The 20,026-nt window shown below is 53.8% G+C and overlaps 7 protein-coding genes across 7 annotated transcripts; all 7 read right to left on the bottom strand.

Annotated features, from left to right (window-relative positions):
* Positions 1-2,085: 2,085 nt before the first annotated feature.
* On the bottom strand, positions 2,086-3,981 carry GLRG_07210 (amino acid permease; the record flags this gene model as incomplete). Its single annotated transcript, XM_008097895.1, has 4 exons — positions 2,086-2,202; positions 2,256-2,596; positions 2,653-3,529; positions 3,634-3,981. The coding sequence occupies 4 exons, from the start codon at positions 3,979-3,981 to the stop codon at positions 2,086-2,088; spliced, it is 1,683 nt and encodes a 560-aa protein (XP_008096086.1).
* An 893-nt stretch (positions 3,982-4,874) lies between these two features.
* GLRG_07209 (heterokaryon incompatibility protein) lies at positions 4,875-6,458 on the bottom strand (the record flags this gene model as incomplete). The annotated part of the gene is made up of 1 exon (XM_008097894.1): positions 4,875-6,458. One exon carries the CDS (start codon positions 6,456-6,458, stop codon positions 4,875-4,877), a length of 1,584 nt encoding a protein of 527 aa, XP_008096085.1.
* Positions 6,459-7,917: 1,459 nt separating this feature from the next.
* GLRG_07208 (glycosyltransferase family 2) lies at positions 7,918-9,219 on the bottom strand (the record flags this gene model as incomplete). The annotated part of the gene is made up of 1 exon (XM_008097893.1): positions 7,918-9,219. One exon carries the CDS (start codon positions 9,217-9,219, stop codon positions 7,918-7,920), a length of 1,302 nt encoding a protein of 433 aa, XP_008096084.1.
* A 1,094-nt stretch (positions 9,220-10,313) lies between these two features.
* GLRG_07207 (uncharacterized protein) lies at positions 10,314-11,551 on the bottom strand (the record flags this gene model as incomplete). The annotated part of the gene is made up of 2 exons (XM_008097892.1): positions 10,314-11,279; positions 11,357-11,551. 2 exons carry the CDS (start codon positions 11,549-11,551, stop codon positions 10,314-10,316), a joined length of 1,161 nt encoding a protein of 386 aa, XP_008096083.1.
* A 448-nt stretch (positions 11,552-11,999) lies between these two features.
* GLRG_07206 (uncharacterized protein) lies at positions 12,000-13,089 on the bottom strand (the record flags this gene model as incomplete). Its single annotated transcript, XM_008097891.1, has 2 exons — positions 12,000-12,941; positions 13,015-13,089. The coding sequence occupies 2 exons, from the start codon at positions 13,087-13,089 to the stop codon at positions 12,000-12,002; spliced, it is 1,017 nt and encodes a 338-aa protein (XP_008096082.1).
* Positions 13,090-14,738: 1,649 nt separating this feature from the next.
* GLRG_07205 (uncharacterized protein) lies at positions 14,739-16,863 on the bottom strand (the record flags this gene model as incomplete). Its single annotated transcript, XM_008097890.1, has 6 exons — positions 14,739-15,139; positions 15,200-15,520; positions 15,585-15,933; positions 15,992-16,101; positions 16,155-16,517; positions 16,587-16,863. 6 exons carry the CDS (start codon positions 16,861-16,863, stop codon positions 14,739-14,741), a joined length of 1,821 nt encoding a protein of 606 aa, XP_008096081.1.
* Positions 16,864-18,897: 2,034 nt separating this feature from the next.
* GLRG_07204 (zinc-binding dehydrogenase) lies at positions 18,898-20,002 on the bottom strand (the record flags this gene model as incomplete). The annotated part of the gene is made up of 2 exons (XM_008097889.1): positions 18,898-19,176; positions 19,241-20,002. The coding sequence occupies 2 exons, from the start codon at positions 20,000-20,002 to the stop codon at positions 18,898-18,900; spliced, it is 1,041 nt and encodes a 346-aa protein (XP_008096080.1).
* Between the last annotated feature and the right edge of the window lie 24 nt (positions 20,003-20,026).

The raw sequence follows: 20,026 nt of genomic DNA, 5'->3' as shown, positions 1-20,026 counted from the left end.
TCCCCGAGACTTTGGAGCCCGAGATACACCTTGCAATATAGGACGCCGAGACCCCTATATCAAGCTGCAGAATGGTCGGCTCTGGGGGGGTGGGCCAAGGTCTCCGCCTGTCAGCCTGCAGGTGCGCTACTCTGACAACCCTTGGGCCGGCTACGTTGCATTGGGATGCCATGGTATTGGCTACGGTGAAGAAGATCAGCCTATAGGGCTCCATTGTATCCATTCAAGGCAGAAGTCAAACCGGGGTTGAAATGGAAGAAATGAAACCAAAACGAAACCCCTGCTCTCAAGGCATGTTATGATGCTTGAACTTCACCACATTGCCGGAGTGGCCCGTCTGATACAACGCCATCGGCTAACGGTGTGGCTCCAATACCCGTTCGTCTTTGCTCCCACCATATACACACGGCACCGGCGCCGCTTAAAGGCGTGCCCTAACAAATTGTATAGCCACCGGTTGACATTGTCTGGAGATGGGAGACTCGTTTTGGTCTCTAACCACAAGGCCCCCGAGTCCTCGTCAAGAATCTAGACAGAAATCCTCGTCTTCCTCTTGGAAGGAAGCATGGACTCGTTGTTCAAGAAGTGAGAAGAGACATGTTTGGTGATTAGCAAGATCTTGTGAAATTCAAGATGCTGGCCGACTACCGTGGTAAGCTGGCCACCTAACGGATAAGCAGTTTGTGCTGACACTTCCTCGACTACGGTGGCCTCTTAAACGTACGAGAAACGTGAGTCCGCCAAGCGATTTCAAATGAGAAGGCATAGCGTCTCTGCAAAGCAGTTTTTACACTTCGAAAAGGCTCTGCGGGCGTGTCTCTCGCACCCAAGCCACGCCGTCTACGGAGCTGTTAACTCCGCAACGACTTCTTCTGGGCAAGTCAAATGGCCAGCCAATGTGTCGTGTCCTGGCAGGGCCTCGGATTGGACAGCAAACGAGAAGCCTTACAAAAGTACGCTGCAGGGAATGGCCGAGGAGTCATGCATGCTGCTGCTCGCCATGCCTGCTCACTGCCCAATAGACTGCTGACGCCAAGAGCATAGCTGGTTGCATTGCGCTTCGAATGGTTCACGGAACGAATCCCGGTTTATTAGCCGCCCCTGTTGTGTTGCGCGTTGCCAGCACAGCGAGAGAGTGCTGGTAAGAGGATTCCTCATCGGCTGCGGGGGGGACGAGAATGCACCCATGTTCTTCCACTCCAAGGCGTTCTCATTGGTCGTTTGATGCTCAGACACCCTGTCAGTATGAAAAAAGGCGCCTCGCCTTGACGCAGGATCACGACGTGCCCGGCTGCGATGTCGCTGGCGTCGAGACGTGTTCAGCCTCTGGCTCTCATCTCAACATCCTCGCAGCTACATCAGATAACCAACCTTGGCATACACGTGAGGCCTGTGGACCATGGGTGTATTACAGCGGTGAAGCCGCTCTAGCTCGATAACTACAAGCATCAGATGGTGTCAGAGCTATGGCCTTGTGTGGAGATGTAAATTGCAGCTGGATGGCGAGGAGCCCGCCTCCCCGGCGTGGGTCCGAGTCCCATGATATACAGGTAATATGATACTCGATCGTTCGGGCAGTTCAACGCCATCGGAAGCGGGCTGTGCTCCGGTCCATGATACGCCATCAGGGGCAAGGGGCGCATTAGTCTACCTGACTGATATCAAATTTTCCATTTGCGTCTTTGCGTCGACGCCAAAGAGTCGCCCGGATCACCCATCCCCGAGACTTCATATTGGTTTTTTGATCTATGTATGCCAGCAGGCTGCAAGCCTCCATGCAACACTGTCCCTTACCGTCCCCGAGGGATGTGCCCCCGTCACGATCCGGCTAGTATTTGGAAGCCTCCGTGACAATATGCCTGTGTACCGGCCGCTATCAAAAGGGCCATGGCGTGACTTCACTGACTTTATTATTGAGATTGAAAGCTTCCAGCGATGGGATACGACGCCTTTCAGAACGTAAGTGACTGTTGGTATCTCGTCTATAAAACTACGCCACGCGGTTTGAGACTCTTCTGTCAAACAGGCCCTCGCGGATGCAGGGCAGGGCAACGTATCCCCTGGCGGTCCCCGAAAACCAGGGCCTCAGGAGAACCAATCCTTGACACGACCCTTGAATGTTGTCGCTTTGGGCTTTTCGGGAACGTATTCCGATTCGTGAAGGCGCCCAGACCAAAGGTCAATCTCGTGCGCGCGAACAAACTGCCCCAGTCAGCGAAAAGGACTTCATTTCGTGAGGGATGGTAGTGGCAAACCTTGGTCTTGTGGTACAGCTTCCAGGCGACGATGGGCACGATGAAGATTGGGATACCGATGTACGAGGCGACGAAGTCCGCGGTCGACCAGTTGCCCGCAAGGAAGACGGAGAACCCGGCAACAAAGGTGATGATGGTCGACCCGATGAAGCCGAACCAGGCGGTGTACGGCTGGAAGGGTGCTTTCCAGGGCAGGGTGTCGCGGCTGACGCCTTGGACCTCCATGGCGCGATGGAAACGGATGTAGCAGAAACAGAGCGTCGCCCACGCGATCAAGCCGGCCACGGTGCTCAGGCTCAGGAGCCACTGGAAGGCATCCGCAGCACCCCCGGAGCCGAGACCTACTACCGTTAGACAAAGACGCTTGCCGTCGGGGGCTGTGGTATTGTCCACTTACTCAGATACGCCAAAGGGCCAAAGAGCCAGGCAGTGATGACGGCGACATAGGGGACACCGGACTTGGTGGTGCGGCCAAAGAACTGCGGCAGCTGTCTGTCCGTGGTCATGGCCACGATCATGCGCGAGCCGACCCAGCAGTACGAGTTGCCGGCGGACCACGCGGAGACGAGGATGCACGCGTTGACGATCGAGGGCAGGATGTTGATCCCAGCCTGGCGGATGGCGATGACCCACGGCGAGCTGTTGGCGTTCCCGGTGTCGGAGACCAGGCCCTGCTCGCGCGGGTCGACGATGAGGCCGATAAGGAGGGCGCCGAGGACGTAGAACAGGCCGATGCGCCACGTCACGCGGCGGGCGGCGTTGGGGATGGCCTTGTGGGGGTTTATGGACTCGGCGGCGCTGATGACGACGGTCTCGACGCCGATGAAGGAGAAGGAGGCGTTGACGAAGGCGGCGAGGAAACCAAGGAAGTGGCCGGCCGAGCCGCCGACGCCGTTGTACTCGACAAAGGCGCCCGGGTGATTCCAGTAGCGGAAACCGATGGCCTCGTGGTTGGGCCCGCCGCCGGCGGTGATGACGATCGAGACGAAGACGAGGCCGACGAAGCAGAGGACCTTGACGGACCCGCCGACGACCTCGGTCTCGCCGTACCAGCGCACGCTGAGGAGGTTGCAGGCGAGGATCAGGAGGAGCGAGACGGTGATGACGACGGCGGGGGTGACGTCCGTCCAGTACGACACGAGAATGGCGGCCGCGGACGCTTCGGCTCCGATCGATATAGTATAACAGTACCCATAGGAGATGGCGAGGGAGAACCCGACGGCGGGGTCGACGAAGCGGGTGGCCCAGTGAGGGAAAGATCCGGCAGTGGGAATCTGATAAATAGCACGGCGGGGGTCAGCTCATGCTCGTACTCAATCAGGGAAGCGCACGGCCAAAGGGGGGAGGGATAAGAGATAACAGAGACCATCACACGTACCAGAGTCGCCAACTCCCCGATGCTCTGCATGACGCACCAGAGAATGGCGCCGACGACGATGTATGCGAGCAGCAAGCCGGCGGGGCCGGCTTTGGCGTAGGCCGAGCCCGCGCCGATGAAGAGGCCGGTCCCGATACCACTGCAGAAGCCGATCATGGTGACCTGGTAGTCCCGCAGACGGCGCTGGGTACGGCCATGACCGCCGACGCCGAGCTGGGGCTCCAGGATGGCGGTCTTGTCGTGGTGGTGGTGGTCGTCGCCGCCCGACTTCTCGATGTCCCGGACGGCATCATGAGAGGCGTCGGCGGGCCCGATGGACTGCCGTGTGCCCGTATCGTATGCAGTCATTGCTGAACGCCGCGTCTTCTCCGATGCAATATTCACACAAACGCTCTGGGCTGTGAGACCTTGGTTGAATACCCGGTGTACGGATGACAAAATGAAAGACGGCTGTCAATGACAAAGACTGGGACTAGGGGACCAGGACCGGATTGATCAAATAGCCCCCCCCTTTCCCTCTGCAGGTTTTTTTTTTTCTCTCTTTCGCATGACAAGGCGCGAAAACGGAGAGTAGACGATGGCATCATGACCCTGGTCGCGGGGCTGGTGGGTTGTGGGAGCACGGGGATAAAGAGTGCATGCCTCCGATGTAAATGCGCAAGATGATCTTCTTTCACCGAGCGCAGCCGCAGAGTGACTCGGTCTGCTTCGGTCTTGGCCGATAACTCGATTGGATGCGCATTAAGAAGAGACTACCCGCGCTTTCAACATGCCATCAGCATTGAACCCATGATGATGCCTTACAAACCAACCGGTTGCCAAGTAAACCTTCAAAACCTTCTCCGGTCTCGGCAGCGAAGTGCGTATATACACTAAATAAATAAATGAATAAATAAAAAGAGGGGGGGAGGGGGACCGATCTCAATTTCTGCTACGTAAGATTCTTCCCAAGATGGCCGAGGCGGCGGGTCCGGGGTTGGGCTGATGGGTGATGTCCAGGTTGCAGAAGAGTCTAATCTGTATTATCGTTAGTAGCGCCTAAACCCTATTTTCCGTCTTTACGCTTACAGCCCACAAACGTAATCATGTATAACCCTAACCCTAGTGTCATGCTGTAGCGGCAGAGCTCCACGGTTTAAGTTGTCATGCAACGGAAACCCGGAAGCACAAGGAGAATCTGGCACTCTCTATTACCTGAGAACTACAGTAGTTAATAATTCTTCCGAAATTACTTAAAGAAATTACGAAAGAAAGAGCATCTTCTGCTTCAGGTCATACAACGCCGCCCCCATCATGTCGCCTATTCCCCTGCGCTTCACACTCCCATCAGCCCTCTTCTCGACAAGAAGAACACGACACCATTCCATATGGGGCTCTGATCTTCTTGCTGGAGAGTCCTTAGCTTCCATCACCATGTTGCCACCCAAACCAGGAGTGGAAAAGAGAAATTCCGGGAAGTATTCCTCCTCTCTGTTCCGCTGACCAATTGTGCACATGTTGAGCCTAGCAAGCTCCATATCTGCGGTCAAGCCAGCAGCTCCCAATGGTTCATCTAGAGCTATTCCGCCCACAACCTTCCCGGTTAGATTGAACACCAGTTTGCGACCGTCCTTTATGCTGAAGTGTGAGGCGTTGGAGTGAAGGGTTTCGAAACACAGACATTTGCTGAGGTCCATTTTGGGATCCAGATGGTCAGTATGCGATCGATCCAAGCACCTGCTGACACCTACTTTGGGGTAACGGGTTCTATTGCCAGGGTCAATAGGACGGACCCGGACCGGCCGTTCGTGTGGGACGTAGTCGTCGGCCTCCCACGCCTGAACCAGACGCTTTAGCTGCATCTTCCCATCATCAGTAGCACGGTTGTCCTTATCTACTATCCAGAAGTGGCACGTTGGCGACAGCGCCACAGGATTACTGCTCGGGTGATGCACGGCGCCCTTCCATCCTGCCCACGACCAGCTGGGGAAATCGGGCAACCTCTCCAGCGATGCACCATCCGTCGTGGTCCACAACAGCGCCATATCGAGCTGGTTTGCCGGCAGCCCAAACACCAGTTTGGTGCCCATTTGCCTTTCGTAAATAGCCCCAAGGCCAGCGAAGGCGTTGAGCTTGTCGCCCCAATATGTCATCTCCCGACTCGTGTATTCCTGAACAGCCGACTCGTACCTTGAGATGTGGTCATTACGGCCGAGGTGGTCGATGGATTCAAGACTTTGCAGCTCGTTGTGGATCTCTTGGAGCTCAGATGCACCGACGGGCAGCATCTGGGACCCGAACTGCGGCATAAAACTCGAGGACTTCGCCGGTTGAGGAGTGTCGCCTGGCTCCGTTGACATGTCTTCGCACCAAACTCTCTCACGGCATTCCCAAGTGACGTGACCGTGGTGGAAAATCAATAACCGCGGGGACAAGACAGCTTCCTGAGATGTCCATGCTCGTGTGTTCCACGTAGAAGATGCCTTCTGCTTGTCATCGAAACCCGTCATCTGAAGAGCAACCCATAGGCCCGGCTTTATTTCACCTTGAGTCTGTCTTGGCGGTGTCGAGTCGTCTCCGAAACCCAGCAGAGGGCATTTGCTATCCTGGCCGCTGGCCTGGACGATGGTGAGCTCTGATAGTCCGTAGACCGCGTCCATGACAGGAATCTGCCTTGCCTTATCGGCTCCTCCGTCACCCTCCTGGATGGTACACAGCGCGTCAACCCACAGATAGGGTATACCCATCTCTCCAGTGAGCCTGATTACGTCGGTAATGGTGTTTGATAGACCGGCAATGCGCAGCTGGCCCTCTTGCCTGAATCCGGGTAGATTGGCAGTGGTCATCATCACCCACGGCGGCTTGCCCCATACGTAGCTGAGTGCAGCGTATCTGCAGTTCGTATTCGATGCAAGACTCTCTGCTTCAACCAAACACCATCGTCGCACGTCGATTAGTCTTAGAATGAGACTCGCAAACGTTTCTGGAGACCAACTCTGCAGACATTTTTTGTGATGCCCCTTGCAGACCTCTAGCCGATTCAAGCCGACTCGAGAAATGTTCCTGTCGATAGAAATAGCTCTCACGCGCCCTGGAGCATCTTTTATTTGATTGAATACAAAGGTGCACTTTATGTCGCGGCCCGTAAAATTGCGTCTACGGCTAAAAGTAAAACTGTTGCCCAATGGACCAGGAGTCCGGAACGCGAGTTCTACGCGAGTCGTGAGATCTGGTTGCAGGAGGTCGGGGGATTCTCGTGAAATGGCCTGGTGCACTAAAGAGCACATAGAGCAGGTATTGCATTTATTCACCACATACTGCACATCTTTAGGGTCGTAAAATTCGAATATCCCGACAGCTTCATCAAAGGAACGCTCAAAGGGGGGCTTGAGCAGAATGTACAGAGAGGCATCGCAACAGAGCGTGGCCAATGTGATGTTATCGAGGTTATCGAGAAGAGAAAAGGTTGTCGGACTGTGTCAAATTCGCAGAAGAGTAAATGCCCCAGGGTTTATTACTACGTACTGATGCGGAATTTGCCCTTTACATATGCGTTAATGTCTAACAGACTGACAGAGCCCCTGCAATTAAGCATAACTTGCCAATAACGAGCTCATGATAAGCGCAAGAGACCTGTCAATCCACTTTTGTTCCGGTCTTGCTTATTCGTTCGTAAATAGACTTGACAGAGCAACCTATTTGAATGCAGTAATACTTAAGGGGAGTGCAGGTCACTCGACAGAGCCGACAAGAAGGTGTTTTCCAACGGCATGATTTCTCCCGTCATTCCTGTCCCCTAGATTTGCGGAGGAGGACACGGTAGCGCCCAGCCGCCGGAGCTCCATCTTTGCGAGTTCCGTACCAGGGCGGAAGTGTCACGTATTGACAAAACAATACCGGGCAGTAACCACACTTATATATCTCGTGACAAGATGCTTGAAGTGACACTGTTCTTGACAGCTGCGCGTAATATGTAATTGCATGTCTTTGGCCCATCATTCTGACCGACGAATGGATAGTGCTGCACATATCATTCGATATCTGTCCTATTGCGTGTTAGTGGGAGGTGCCCAATCATCAACTTTACTCTACTCCATGGCCACACTGAGCGTGATTACCCATTACAAAACGCATGTACCGATGCAAGGAATCACTCGAGAACATAACGTGAGAGTTTGAGTTGCAGTCCCATGTTGCCAAATTCTGCTGGTTAGAAGGAGATGTTGAAGCTGACTTCAGAAACTGAACAACAGACTAGACAATAATACAGAGGCAAGTGGACGAATTAATGAACTAACCCTAATCTCAGCCATAGATTGTATGTCTCGGCAACCCTGGCTCGTCTGCGACAGTCCCAAAATCAAATCCTTGATCCAGATACTCTTTCGATATCTTGGACTCAGCATCGACTGCATTCAGATTACGTCCCGACCAGGCACAGTCCCAAAATGTAATGCATGCCCACAGTTTGATAACAGAATGGACATAGGCAAAGATAATCTGACAAGTCAGCAGAGGAATATCAGCAGGGTGACGCAGTATATGCGGCCAAAGCTTGATTGTTTTGGACCACAGAATCCAGAGAACAAGCTTGAATACGCTCACAGAGAAGAGCCCGTCGCTCCAAGTCGAGCGGGCGAGAGAGAGGATCAACGCCGCGTCCCAGAGCAGGGCAAAGTTGAACAGCGCGGCCCCGTACACTGCAAAGTAGGTGAATGGCATGCGCCAAGTGGAAAAGTCCGAAACGCGAATCAGCATGCAAGGGTTGCTGCGGAACGTCGTCCTAGCCCAGCGGATGAGCTGGCCCCTGAACTTGACCGCCGACTCGTCGCCCAACGTCGTCTCGATGGTGCAGTCTTTGGTTTGCTGGAACTTGATGTCCCACCCGTGCCTGTACGCCTCGCGGGTGAGGAAGTTGTCGTCGTCGGGGCCGAGGCCCTCCTTGCCGCCAAAGAGCCCGAAGAAGAAGTGCTCGTTGCAGAACCTGCGCATGAGGCCGCTGGACCTGAGGAGCCTGGTGCGGTAAAGGGCGGTGCGGCCGGAGACGACGAAGACGCCGCCGTCGATGGCGTTGGAGGCGCGGAGCTCCCAGTTGTGGCGGAGAAGGTAAAGACATCCGATCAAGTTGATAATGGAGGACATGGACCACTCACCGGGCGTTGTGCGGCGGACACGCTTGTGCGTCGCTACTATACCCACGTTCACATCCTCGAAGGGAGCGAGGGCTGAAGGGAGGAAATCGCGACTGGGCCAGAAGACGTGGTCGTCCGCCAGGACGGTGAACTCAGTTCGGACATGACCTACGGCGTGGGCGACCTGGCGGCGCTTGGAAGGGTGGAGGATGGCGCTGACACCGATCTCGGTCGACGGGTATTCGCGACGGTAGGCCCGGGCGGCGGCCTCGGACCGCGCCCGCATTCCGGCGCCAACGGTCACGATGAGGACCGCAGCGGGGCGGTTCTCGAGAATGGAGAGGATGCACTCGTCGAACTTGGGGTTGTCCACGTCAATCGTGGGGAGGATCACGGTGACGTCGCGGCGGCCCCAAGTCGGGTGGCGGCTGACGGGCGTGGCTGTGTACCGCCACGAGCCCCAGATGTTGATCATGAGCCTGGCATAGCGGAGAAAGAACAGGGAGACAAACGCGGAGGTCCAGAATTCTGGCGTTTTGCTCTGGATTGCCGAGGCCGCTTCAGAGATGTAATGGCTAAGATCTGGACCGGTAAGCTTCCACGCAAATGACAAGAGAGTGAGTATCGGATGTGCGAAAAGAAAACGCAGAGTTGCAGCTATGAAAAATCTGAGAGAAACCAGAACAGAACTAACGGCTCTAAGGGCTCGAGGTTGAGCTGGCTGTGCTTCGGTCTGGTTTTCCGGCATTGTGTTGATTCTAGGAAATGTGTCTTGTTGCTTGATTCTTTTGGAAGCAATGGTGGGCACTTTGGCGTGTCTTGTATATGGTAAATCTCGCCTTTTTTTTGGAGGAATATAAAAGTTGGTTAAAGTCTGTAAACGGCTGTGTAAGTTGAAGTTGTTGCTGGATAGTAGTCTCCTTCAATCAACGGCACTGGTGCTATTATATGTCGAAGTTTTGACCGTTTTCCTCCGTTGCCCTTAACTAAGCCTACCTACTCGGAGACAACAACATTGTTTTTAAGAACCAAGAACATCTGCAGTATTCTCTGAAAGGTCTCTTTTATTGCTTGAACAAGCATTGCTTGGCGGACTTGGGCCTCTGGGGAGAACACAATGCGTCTTTGTCTCCAAGTTCACCCAATCACACATGCCTTTGTTTGAAGACGTGAAAATACTGGTAAGGGTTATCATCGCAATTGAGACATCTAAGAAGATAAAAGTCCTTTTTTAGGGACTTCATAATATACAGTTACACAAGAGGGAAAAGGTCTCCATATTACCTAAAAGCACCTTTACTACTATAGAGGATACAATCTAGGCGTAATGTCTGTTGAAAAGTCTAGATACTGACCAAGTAAATAGTCAGGTTGAATCCAGTGCATCTAAATTACCTAGCGAGGCCAAAACTTGCATATAGGTGGGCGGCAAGTCTGGCGAAATAAGTGATGATAATGGTGGTGATGATGGTGTAATGGGTGATGATAGTGGTACAAATGTGGGGATGGTGCATAAGTAGGATATCTGAGTTAACATAAACGAACTTCATACTCTGCCTCGCCTCCTATTCATTGCTCTAATGTCTTTGAGTGGTGACCAGTGATGAAAGGCGCATCCCTGAGAGCGTCTGCCTGTATAGACCAAGCGCGTTTCCCCAACCGCACAAGATCCTCTCCAAACTCTCGTAATATTTCTTCCGGCGATGGCTCCTCTTCATCCAACTCCTGTAACATTGTACCAGTCCCTTCTACATCCAGCGTAGCAGCTCGCCATACCTGCTTCCACCTTTCAATCGCAAGAATGGCCTCTGGGTTCTGGCTCTGCACGCCTGTAGCGACCATGTAGAACGACGAGCGCTTCGTATGCCCCTTTGTCGGTTTGAACAGAAACAGCTTCTCACAGAACTTGCTGAACCGATACAGTTGAACTACCGTTGTCCAAGCCTCCACTTTGTGGAATAGCACGACCATTGTCCCGCCAGGAATCAGCCGCTCAAGGCCCAAGGCGAGCTGGCTTGTCGTTAATCGTCGTGGCTCTGTTATTTTCCTGTACTCGCCCACTTCGTGCTCGCGGACGACTGAGCTGCTGCAAATGACCAGGTCAAACTTCCGACCTGGCTCGAATTGACGTGGCAAGAACTTGTCAGCATCTGGATGGTCTGCTGGGATATCCTCAAAGCCGAGGTCTGCCGCTAGCATTGTCACATCAAGGTATCGTAAGTCAATGTCTTCGCGTTCCGGGACGAGACTTGGGTAACCGCCATTAGCAATTGGTAGACTGAGTCCAAGAGCCTTGGCACGGGGATTTAGCCTCATGGCGGTCGCGAGAAAGCCGCCAGGTGCCATTCCCATGTCAAGTATTCGCGGGAAGTCCGAGCCTGGAGACTTGGTTTTCAGAGCGCCTGTGATGCGCTGCATCTCGTCGCCAATCCGCTTCATCATCTCGTAGAAGTATAATTTGGTCTTCTCTGTGGGATTGGTGGCTTGGGCACGCTGTCGTTGGAAGAAGCGATCGCCGTCTGGATTTTGCCATCCCTATCAATCCCGATGGTCAGCAACTATCCTAGCGAACGAGACGTGGAGAGCCATTGTGATCAACGCAGCCGACGTACAATTTCTCGGAGCTTGCTAAGTTCAGCAAACTCTGGCGAGTGCTGGGTCAAGTACCGCACGATGACAGCGCCAGGAGTGACGTGTTCTAGACCATCGGAGTCAGGTGCAGCAATACGAGCGCTATCCATTTCTTCTGTCGGCATCTCGACTTTGGTCATGCTATCGTCAGCGGGGGAAAGGTTGACATCTGACATGTCGGGAGAACCTGGACTATCCCAGTTATAACTTATACAAGAGAACCCGACAAACATTTTAATCTTGGTCTCCCAACAGTCACGGAAGAAACAGTGGCAAAAGGGGGTGTATGTCAAACGACCTGCAGGCTGCGTTGGGCCTGCACGCATAAAGCCAACCAGTCGCCTCAAAGAACCCCAAAGATCAGTCGGCCTCCTACGTCTACCAACAACCAATGACATGGGAACGCCTTTGAGTCTGAGTATACTATGGCGCAAAAGAAGAGTCTGAGATGGGGTTTCGACATGATAATGCACCAACTAAAGGCAAGTCGATGTCAAGATGGGAGTCGTGAGGTTGAAAATGCCATCTTGCAGCAGGTACGTTATGTAGCGTCCCTTTACACGAAATTACAACAGAAAGATAGAACCAAAGAAGAAACTAGCAACAAGCATGAAAAGGAAATTGTCATCCTCTGATGAAAGCAGCCTTCTCCAGCGCATCAGCTTGAGTCTTCCAAATGTGTTTGCCTAGCCTGATGAGCTGATCCCCAAACTCATCAATCAGCTCCTTCGCACTAGGTTCCTCCTCGCGCCAATTGTGCTTCATCTCTCCGTTCAGATCGAATGTAGCAACCCTCCAGACCTCCTTCCACACCTTGATAGCCGCAGTAGCCGCCGCGCTCAGACTCTGGACTTTGCTCGCAACCATGTAAAATGATGAGCGATTTACATGTCTCTTTGTAGGCTTGAAAAGCCGGACGGTTGAGAATTTGCTGAACTTCCACAACAGAAGTACAGTGTCCCATGCCTCGACCTTGTGCAGCAAGACAACCATTGTGCCGCCTGGCTCAAGGTGCTCTAATCCAAGAGCAAGCTGGGTGGCAGTGAGGCGTCGCGCTTCGCATCTCTCTCTGTACTGCGCTCTGAACTCCTGGTGCTGGCGAAGAACCTGCCCGTCACAGAGAACAAGATGGAATTTGTCTTGTGGGCCTAGCTGCTGCTGCCGGATGAAGTGGTCAGAGTCTGGATGGTTGGATGGAATGTCTGTAGCCCCCATATCCTGCACCAGCATCGTGATATCCATGAACTTGACTTCCACGTTCTTGCTGGGTGAAAGTAAACGCTGAAAACCGCCTTGTGAGACCGGGAGACTGAACCCAAGAGCGTGTGCACCCGGGTTCTTCTGAAGCGCTATCGCGAGGAACCCTCCAGGTGCCATGCACATATCTAAGATGCGCTTCTGTCCCAATGGGGGCCCTTTGATCGTGAACGCATAAAGCTTTCGATGCAGTTCTACCCCTATGTCTTTCATCATGTTGTAAAAGATCGCGGACAGCTTTTCGTCGGCGCTATCCGCAGCCTGGCGTTGCTTGCGGAAGTACGTGTCGCCGGCTGGGTTCTCCCATCCCTAAGAGCACACTGTCAGCAGATGTGAAGCCTGAACACGAAGAAAACGAGGTGAGGAATGCCTTCTTTCGAACTGCGCTGAGCCTGGCGAACTCAGGCACGTTCGTACGGAGGAACTCAACGATGATATCGCCCGAGCGCTCGAACATCTCTGTCTCGGCATTTTGAGGGTCGGAGTTGAGGCTCAAAGTATTTGTCTTCTCGCAGAGATGAGCAACAGGCACCTCATCTGCTGGGATGTCTCTCCGGAGGGCAGATATTTGGTCTAGGTCGCTTTGCATGACGGGCAAGGTCTAGAGTCGATTAAGGCATGGTTTTTCTGAGGACGAAATGCTCAAGCGGCGAACAAACCCCAACATATACAGTTTTCGATTGATTTCATCAAACGACTGTTTAGATTGGGGTGGCTGTTCGGATGCTTTACACTTTCCCTTTCAGAGGCCGCTTTGGCGACCCTACCAACCAACCAACGTTGCTGGGCGGCCTCCAGCATATGCTGGAGGCCGAGATGCAACCCACACCTGTACTTCTTCTCAACGAATCATGATTGTGAGATGCCACAAAGTGGACAAATAAGCATCGAGCCGATCATTTTCTGTGGATCTGTTATTGCTAGACACGTTGGTCTAGCCTTGCTTTAAGTTGATGCCCATGCGGACAAACGCAACCATCTTCAGTCTCAATGTTCTCCGACTGAGATTCACCAACATCCTGGGATTCAAGCCCAACTGTGCTGGAGCCCGTTGGCTTTTTGACTCATGCAGTCTGAGACCGAAATTCCCGACTGCTGAAGTCAGCCCCGAACACTCGGCCCCGAAGATCCCCGGCTACCGTCCGGACCTAGGCCGTCTTCAGACCACCAAGTGGGGAACCACCTGACCCGGGTCCGGGAAGGATTCGGGCCTACATACGGAGTATAAACACAGCCACCGATCGAATCACCAACCATTTAAATCAACCAGACCCCATCAGCGTACCGCAGTCAGACTTTCCATTCTTCCATTTCAACTCCAACCGCCAACAGTCACTAAACCAATCATGGCTTCTCGCCTTCTCCACCCCGGCGCTTCCCCTCTTGTCCTCAACCCCCTCCTCTCCTCAACCTGCGCCCTTCTCTACCCCCACGACCGGCACTTTTTCTTACCCTTGATTCCTTGTTGAATCATCCCACAGTCCGCGCCCACTCAAAGCCTCTGATAAACCCCTACTACAAAGAATTTGACACGTAACAAAACGATACTGTTAGCTACATAGGCAGTAATAGTGGCTTATATATCGTGACACACCTCCCGGATTTGACCTAGAAAGTCAGATCTGACACTTTTTTGCAGTAGAAACCTTGTTAGGTACATCTCGCCAACCATAGGTGGTGTAGATCCTTAGACTTTTATTATAGGACTTTTAGCCAGGGGACCCGGGACCCTAATAGGAATCAAACCGATGGTGCTTGAGACCTTTTAGCTAGTTATTACAGTTAAATTAACACTTATACTATTATGGCATATGGCAGGTAGGAGCTGGGCTTATAACTGCCACGTAACAAAATGATACCGTTAGTTACGTGGGCAGCAATAGTGGCTTATATATTGTGGTAGAATCCCCCCCCCCCCCCCCCCCCCCCCCTGCGGGCTCCCAATTGTGCTTAGCCTCCTCGCGGTCTCTGCTAGCACGACTCTCGCCAACTTGTGGGTAAACCAGACCTTGCTTCTAACCAGGGGCAACTTTTGGTGCTTCATTCGTTGTACAAGTATCATCAACACTTTTCAATGCCATTTTATGAACTAATATGCCTACTAATTTACTGCATCATAGGACGGGCGTCCTCGACCATCTCGCTGGATCCAAAGTACTTGTCCAACTCGTTCTCGAGCTCCCTTCCCTCCACCTTGCGCATCTCCTTGGCGCGCTTGACGGGGTTGACCTTGTCGGCGTGGGCGCTGGCGAAGATGACATCGAGCTCCTCGAGGCTTCGGCCCTTGGGCTCCGGGAAGAAGAAGTACACGCAGGGGATGATGACTGCGTTGAAGACGGCGAACATCACGTACGTCCTGTAGCCTAGGTTGGCAAACGCAGGTGGCGTGATCATGACAATCAAGAAGTTGGAGAGCCAGTTGGAGCAGGTGGAGAGGGCGTTGGCCTGGATGCGGATACGGAGGTTGGTGATCTCGGCGGGGTAGAGCCAGGTCATTCCGAGCCAGCCTGGTTTGATGTTAGTTCAGTTTAGAACGTGCGATGTTATAGAGAGGCAGGGCAGCTTACCGATAGCGAAGAAGGAGTTGAAGACAAAGAGGAAGACCGTGGCAGTGATTCCGTACACGGACTCGAGTTTGGGCGCACCAGTCTCGTCAACCGTGCCAGTAGACACGGTCCCAGCCAGAATCGCCATAGAGGCCATCATGCCGAATGCGCCGAAGAGCATGAGCTTTCGGCGACCAGTTCTCTCAATCAGAGGCAGAGCGACAAGCGAGGCCAGGAAGTATTCCGTGCCGTTGAGCGCGGCCAAAAGCCGGGACAGTTCGGGGCCGAAACCGAGGGAGTTCTCGAACAAGAATCCACTGTAGTAGGTAATGAGGTTGATACCTAGTCATCATGTGTCAGCAACTAGTTTCCACGAATACGGAGGCATAGAGACAACCAAACGTACCGCAAATTTGCTGGAAAAACTGCGCAAAAATGCCGAGGAGGGTGCGCCTCAAGTTCTGCGAGGGGCCGTTGGTGAGGAGCTCCTTGAACTTGAAGCTTCCGCCTTGGCTCTGGGCCTCGAGGGCCTCTTGAATGGCCTTGACCTCGATGGTGACATCCTCGTGGTCGATGGGCTTTCCGAGAAGACGGGACGTCACTTCGCGAGCCTCCTCCATGCGGCCCTTCATGGCTAACCAACGGGGCGAGTCGGGTAGGTAGAGAAGACCGATCATGACGATGATAGTGAAGAAAGACTGGAACGAGACAGGGAATCGCCAGCGGATTGACCCCTCGAGGAAGTAGAACCCGTACTGCACGCTTGTTAGCGGTTGTACATTATGCTTCGTTTTGGAGAAAGGGGTCACTTGCATCAACCCAGTAAGCAATGGCGATACCGCAGCTGATGAGGGCTCCGGAAAGGGTGATGAGGAAACCTCTCTGATGCGGTCGTGCACACTCAGATTGCCATGTGGGAATAGCTGCCAACATGATTAGCTAGAACAACAGGGAGTCATCACCAATGTCGACTTACTCGACGTCACCATGCCGTTCCCAATGCCACCGACGATGCGGCCCGCAGAAAAGAGGCCGTACTCGTGTGCAGAGGCCTGCAGGATGGTTCCGAAAATCATGATGGCGCTGCCCCAGAACGTGGACGACTTGCGGCCCCAGCTTTCTCCATAAAACAGAATGAGAACCGCGCCCAAGAAGCAGCCGATCTGGTACACGGCGACCGCGGCGGCTTGCGTGTTGGGGTCTCCGGTGCACTGGCTGTAGTCACGCTGGGTGTTCTCGGGGAAATCGAGCCAGCAGAGCGAATTGGACTGCTCCAGCGGCGTCATCAGGGTGATGCTCCGTTGGAAGTCGTCGAGGGTGAGCAGTGAACCGAGGACACCTAAGAGGAACGATGAGCATCTGGAACCGTCCAGGGTTTCTGCTACACTGGGAAGCCGAGCTCACTCACCCTGGTCGTATCCAAACATGAGGAAACCACAAGACGCGATGAATCCAATGGACCAGTTGAGCACCTTGCCCTGAAGGCGCTGGCCGCGGAAGCCCCATTCGGGCAAGTCGCCCATGCGCGCGAGGAATCCCTTGGATTTTGGTTTCTCGTCGGCGACGCGTCTGCGGTCAACCGGAGAGGGCGTCCGGCTTCCGCTGTCGCTAGGCTGCTCGCGCTTCTCCTGCTTCTCGGACATGTTGGGCTCAGCCGCGGCGGCGGCCGTGTTCTGGTCGGCCATATTGATCACCGGCACCAAGCTTCTTTGGTAGTGAAAGAGGTGGTGTTAGGGTGATCCCACTAGGTCTTGGAAGGGGATCTTGGGTGAAACAGTGACGGCAGGATGCAGGCGCGCATTTGTACTCACTCAGTTCTCGTCCCGTACCAATTTCTTTCACCGACCTCATGGGTCGCGCTAAGACCGCATCCTCGATGGAGGAAGACTTGGCTGAGGTCATGTGGGTAAAGCTGAGAGTTGGACGGGCAATATCACCATAGAGCAACACCCCATGCGGCTCGGAGGGGTCCAACACTGTCCACACTTCTCCCCAGACATGCGGTCTTGGTTGTTGGATGCATTGGGGCCGCGTTCTCGGAGAAGGACCGAGTTTGGCCCATGGTTAGAATCATGCCAGCAACCACATGATTTTGTTTGGTATGAAGGTTGCCACAAATGCCCTGCTGATTTTAGAGACCGCTGCTTTCATCTACCGGACGCATGAAGCCGAATGCTGCGAGAAGCATGTAATACAGATACCTACTACACGTTACGCCTCCCTGTTGACAGTCAGCGGTTAAGTTAACGCGGCAACTGTGTACAAATCAATATCCACCTTGGTCCAACAAACAAACAGACTTTCCAGTCATCAATTTAATAACGAACCACGCGACCGGAGGTGGATCGAGGAACTCATCGCCCAGCCCGTCTGGTTGAAGGAGGCAGCGGCATCCTCCCGCACGGAATGCCTAATAAGGTAAGCCGAGGGCTGGGCGGTCCGAGCCATTTTCGGGCTAAAAGAGAAGGAAGAAGAAAAATGATGTGAGCTGAAAGCGCCGAGCCTAGGGGAGGAGCTTAAGACCCTTTTCCTCTTGGTGTTTTCTCGGCGAGCATGGGTCGGGCATTGGCGATGACGTTGGCCAAGTTTTAAGCTTAAATCTCTAGTTGGCTGCCGTCGGGCTTTTCGATATCCACGGGTTCTTGGTTCCTCCACTTCCAAGTCAGATTGTGCGGAGCCTCCATCTTGGCGAGTCTTGGGAGGCCGTCTATGAGCTTTTTGTGTGGTTCCTCATGAACGTTGTATTAGACCGAATACCGCCCGCATGTTTTCTGTTGGTTCGGCTCGCGAGACGGGGGAAACCGGCGTGGTCGGCGCGAAGGAAGAGAGAAACACATAACGAAATGCAGGTTTGATGCACGACGATGCGCGCGTGACCTGCGTCTGGGTGTGTTGGAGGGTTGGCCGTAAGTATGTGCTGGAGACCCTGGATTATCATGCACCGCGCGCAGCTAAGGCATTGAAAAGCAACTCTATCGTCAGACAATACACTTCCAATGTCTCCAACCTTACCTGTGCGGTCCACATTTCTCCAAGCCTCGAAGGAATGGGCATCATGTTGGAGGTTCCGTGGGCGTCTTGCTCCGCTGTCAACCGTCATCCGGGGTCTGGGGAAGTCGAAATAACGGCACGTAAACTCGCATATATTCCTGTGGATATCCTCCACTTAATTCAATCCTTCTGAAAAGTGGACGGTCTCTAGTCCAGCTCTTGTGACCGGAACTGCTTCTGGGCAGATAAAGACTGGAAGGTAACTGTCCTTTTGCTGTTTTGATCTAGCCCAGCGCGTCGAGCACATGATGTGCTCCTTGTCATCAAAGCTGTTCATCCGCAATAGCCGACAAATTGATGGACAAGTCCGTGATTGGCTGCTATGGTTTATCGACAGCTGCCGTATGTTTATCGACTTGTATAAGTTGATACAACATCTCGCTCTCTTCCCCAGGTCTTGCACACTCTTCAACTTAGGGCCTACGGGGTTATGTAACCCTCTCTTCGCCAATCATCGAGCTGGCCATTCCTTAATGGGGCACTTTACGCGGACGCCTCACCGGTTGTACATAATGACACTAGATCAGCGAATGCCGTATTCGTAACCACCTTCGTCTGACATCTGAGTCAACTTTCTGCCATCTAGCTTGGCGCAACTAAAGTTTTTATTGAATCTCTCCCGCGCTCCTTTTTAGCTAGAAACCCAAAACACTAAACACGCGACCCGTTTATTTAATCTTCAGCACAGCCTTGCCAAAGTTCTTGCCGGTGAGCATGCCGATGAAGCCATCCGGGGCGTTGTCGATACCCTCGGTCACGGCCAGCTTGGCCTTGACACTGCCTTCTGAGAGCCACTTCTGCAGGTTCTGCTGGTGTTCCATAAAGTACGCAGGACCAAACTTGGGGGTACCGACGAGGAAACCCTGCAAAGTGATCTGTTTAGCAATAAGCTGTGTCAAGCCTTTGATGCCCTTCTGCTGGTCCGCCGGGGTGTTGTATTCGGAGATCTGTGGCACGGATTAGCTCCCGTTTCGGCGCATGCACGTCTACGTTCCTGATCGGGGTGCTCACCATGCCGCAGAGGGCGATGCGTCCCTCGAAGTTCATGGAGGCGAGGGCCGCCTCGAAGTGGTCTCCGCCCACGTTCTCAAAGTAGATGTCGATGCCGTTGGGGGCCAGCCTGGGAAGAGCGTCGGCGGGTTTCTCGTTCTTGTAGTTGAAGCCGGCGTCGAAACCGAGCTCTTTGACGATGAAGTCGAGCTTCTCGTCCGAGCCCACAGACCCGATGACGGTGAGGCCCTCCCGCTTGGCGATCTGCCCGACAAGCTGTCCCACGGCCCCGGCAGCGGAGCTGATAAAGATGGTCTCACCCGTCTTGGGCTGTCCGATCTTGTGGAGGCCAGACCAGGCGGTCAACCCGGGCATGCCAAGGGGGCCGAGAAAGAGGGCCAGGTCGAGGTTGAAGGGGTTCTGGACCTTGCGCACCTTATCCAGAGCGGCGGACGGCACGTGGGCGTACTCAGCGATAGGCGTAAGGCCGACTACGAGATCGCCCTCGGCGAAGTTGGGAGCTTTGCTCTTCAGGACCTTGCTGACGGTGAAGTTGGTGACGGGGCCGTCAATCTCGAAGGCGGGCGAGTAGGACTTCTTGCTGGAGTCCCTCATGCGGCCGCGCTGGTAAGGATCAAAGGACGCGTAGACGATCTCGACGACCAGGCCGTCCTCGGGCGCGGCGTCGAGGTCAATCGGACGGTCCTCGACGGCGAGGTGCTCCCCCGCCACGGGCAGGCCGGTGGGGACCTTCTTGAAGATGAGAGTCTTGTTTTGCGTCATTGTGAAGAGACGAGTTTTGGGTAT

Source organism: Colletotrichum graminicola (genome assembly GCF_000149035.1).
Source record: "Colletotrichum graminicola M1.001 genomic scaffold supercont1.29, whole genome shotgun sequence".
NCBI lineage: Eukaryota > Fungi > Ascomycota > Sordariomycetes > Glomerellales > Glomerellaceae > Colletotrichum > Colletotrichum graminicola.
Note: the sequence above shows the minus strand (reverse complement) of the source record. Positions and strands in the feature narration are given on the sequence as shown.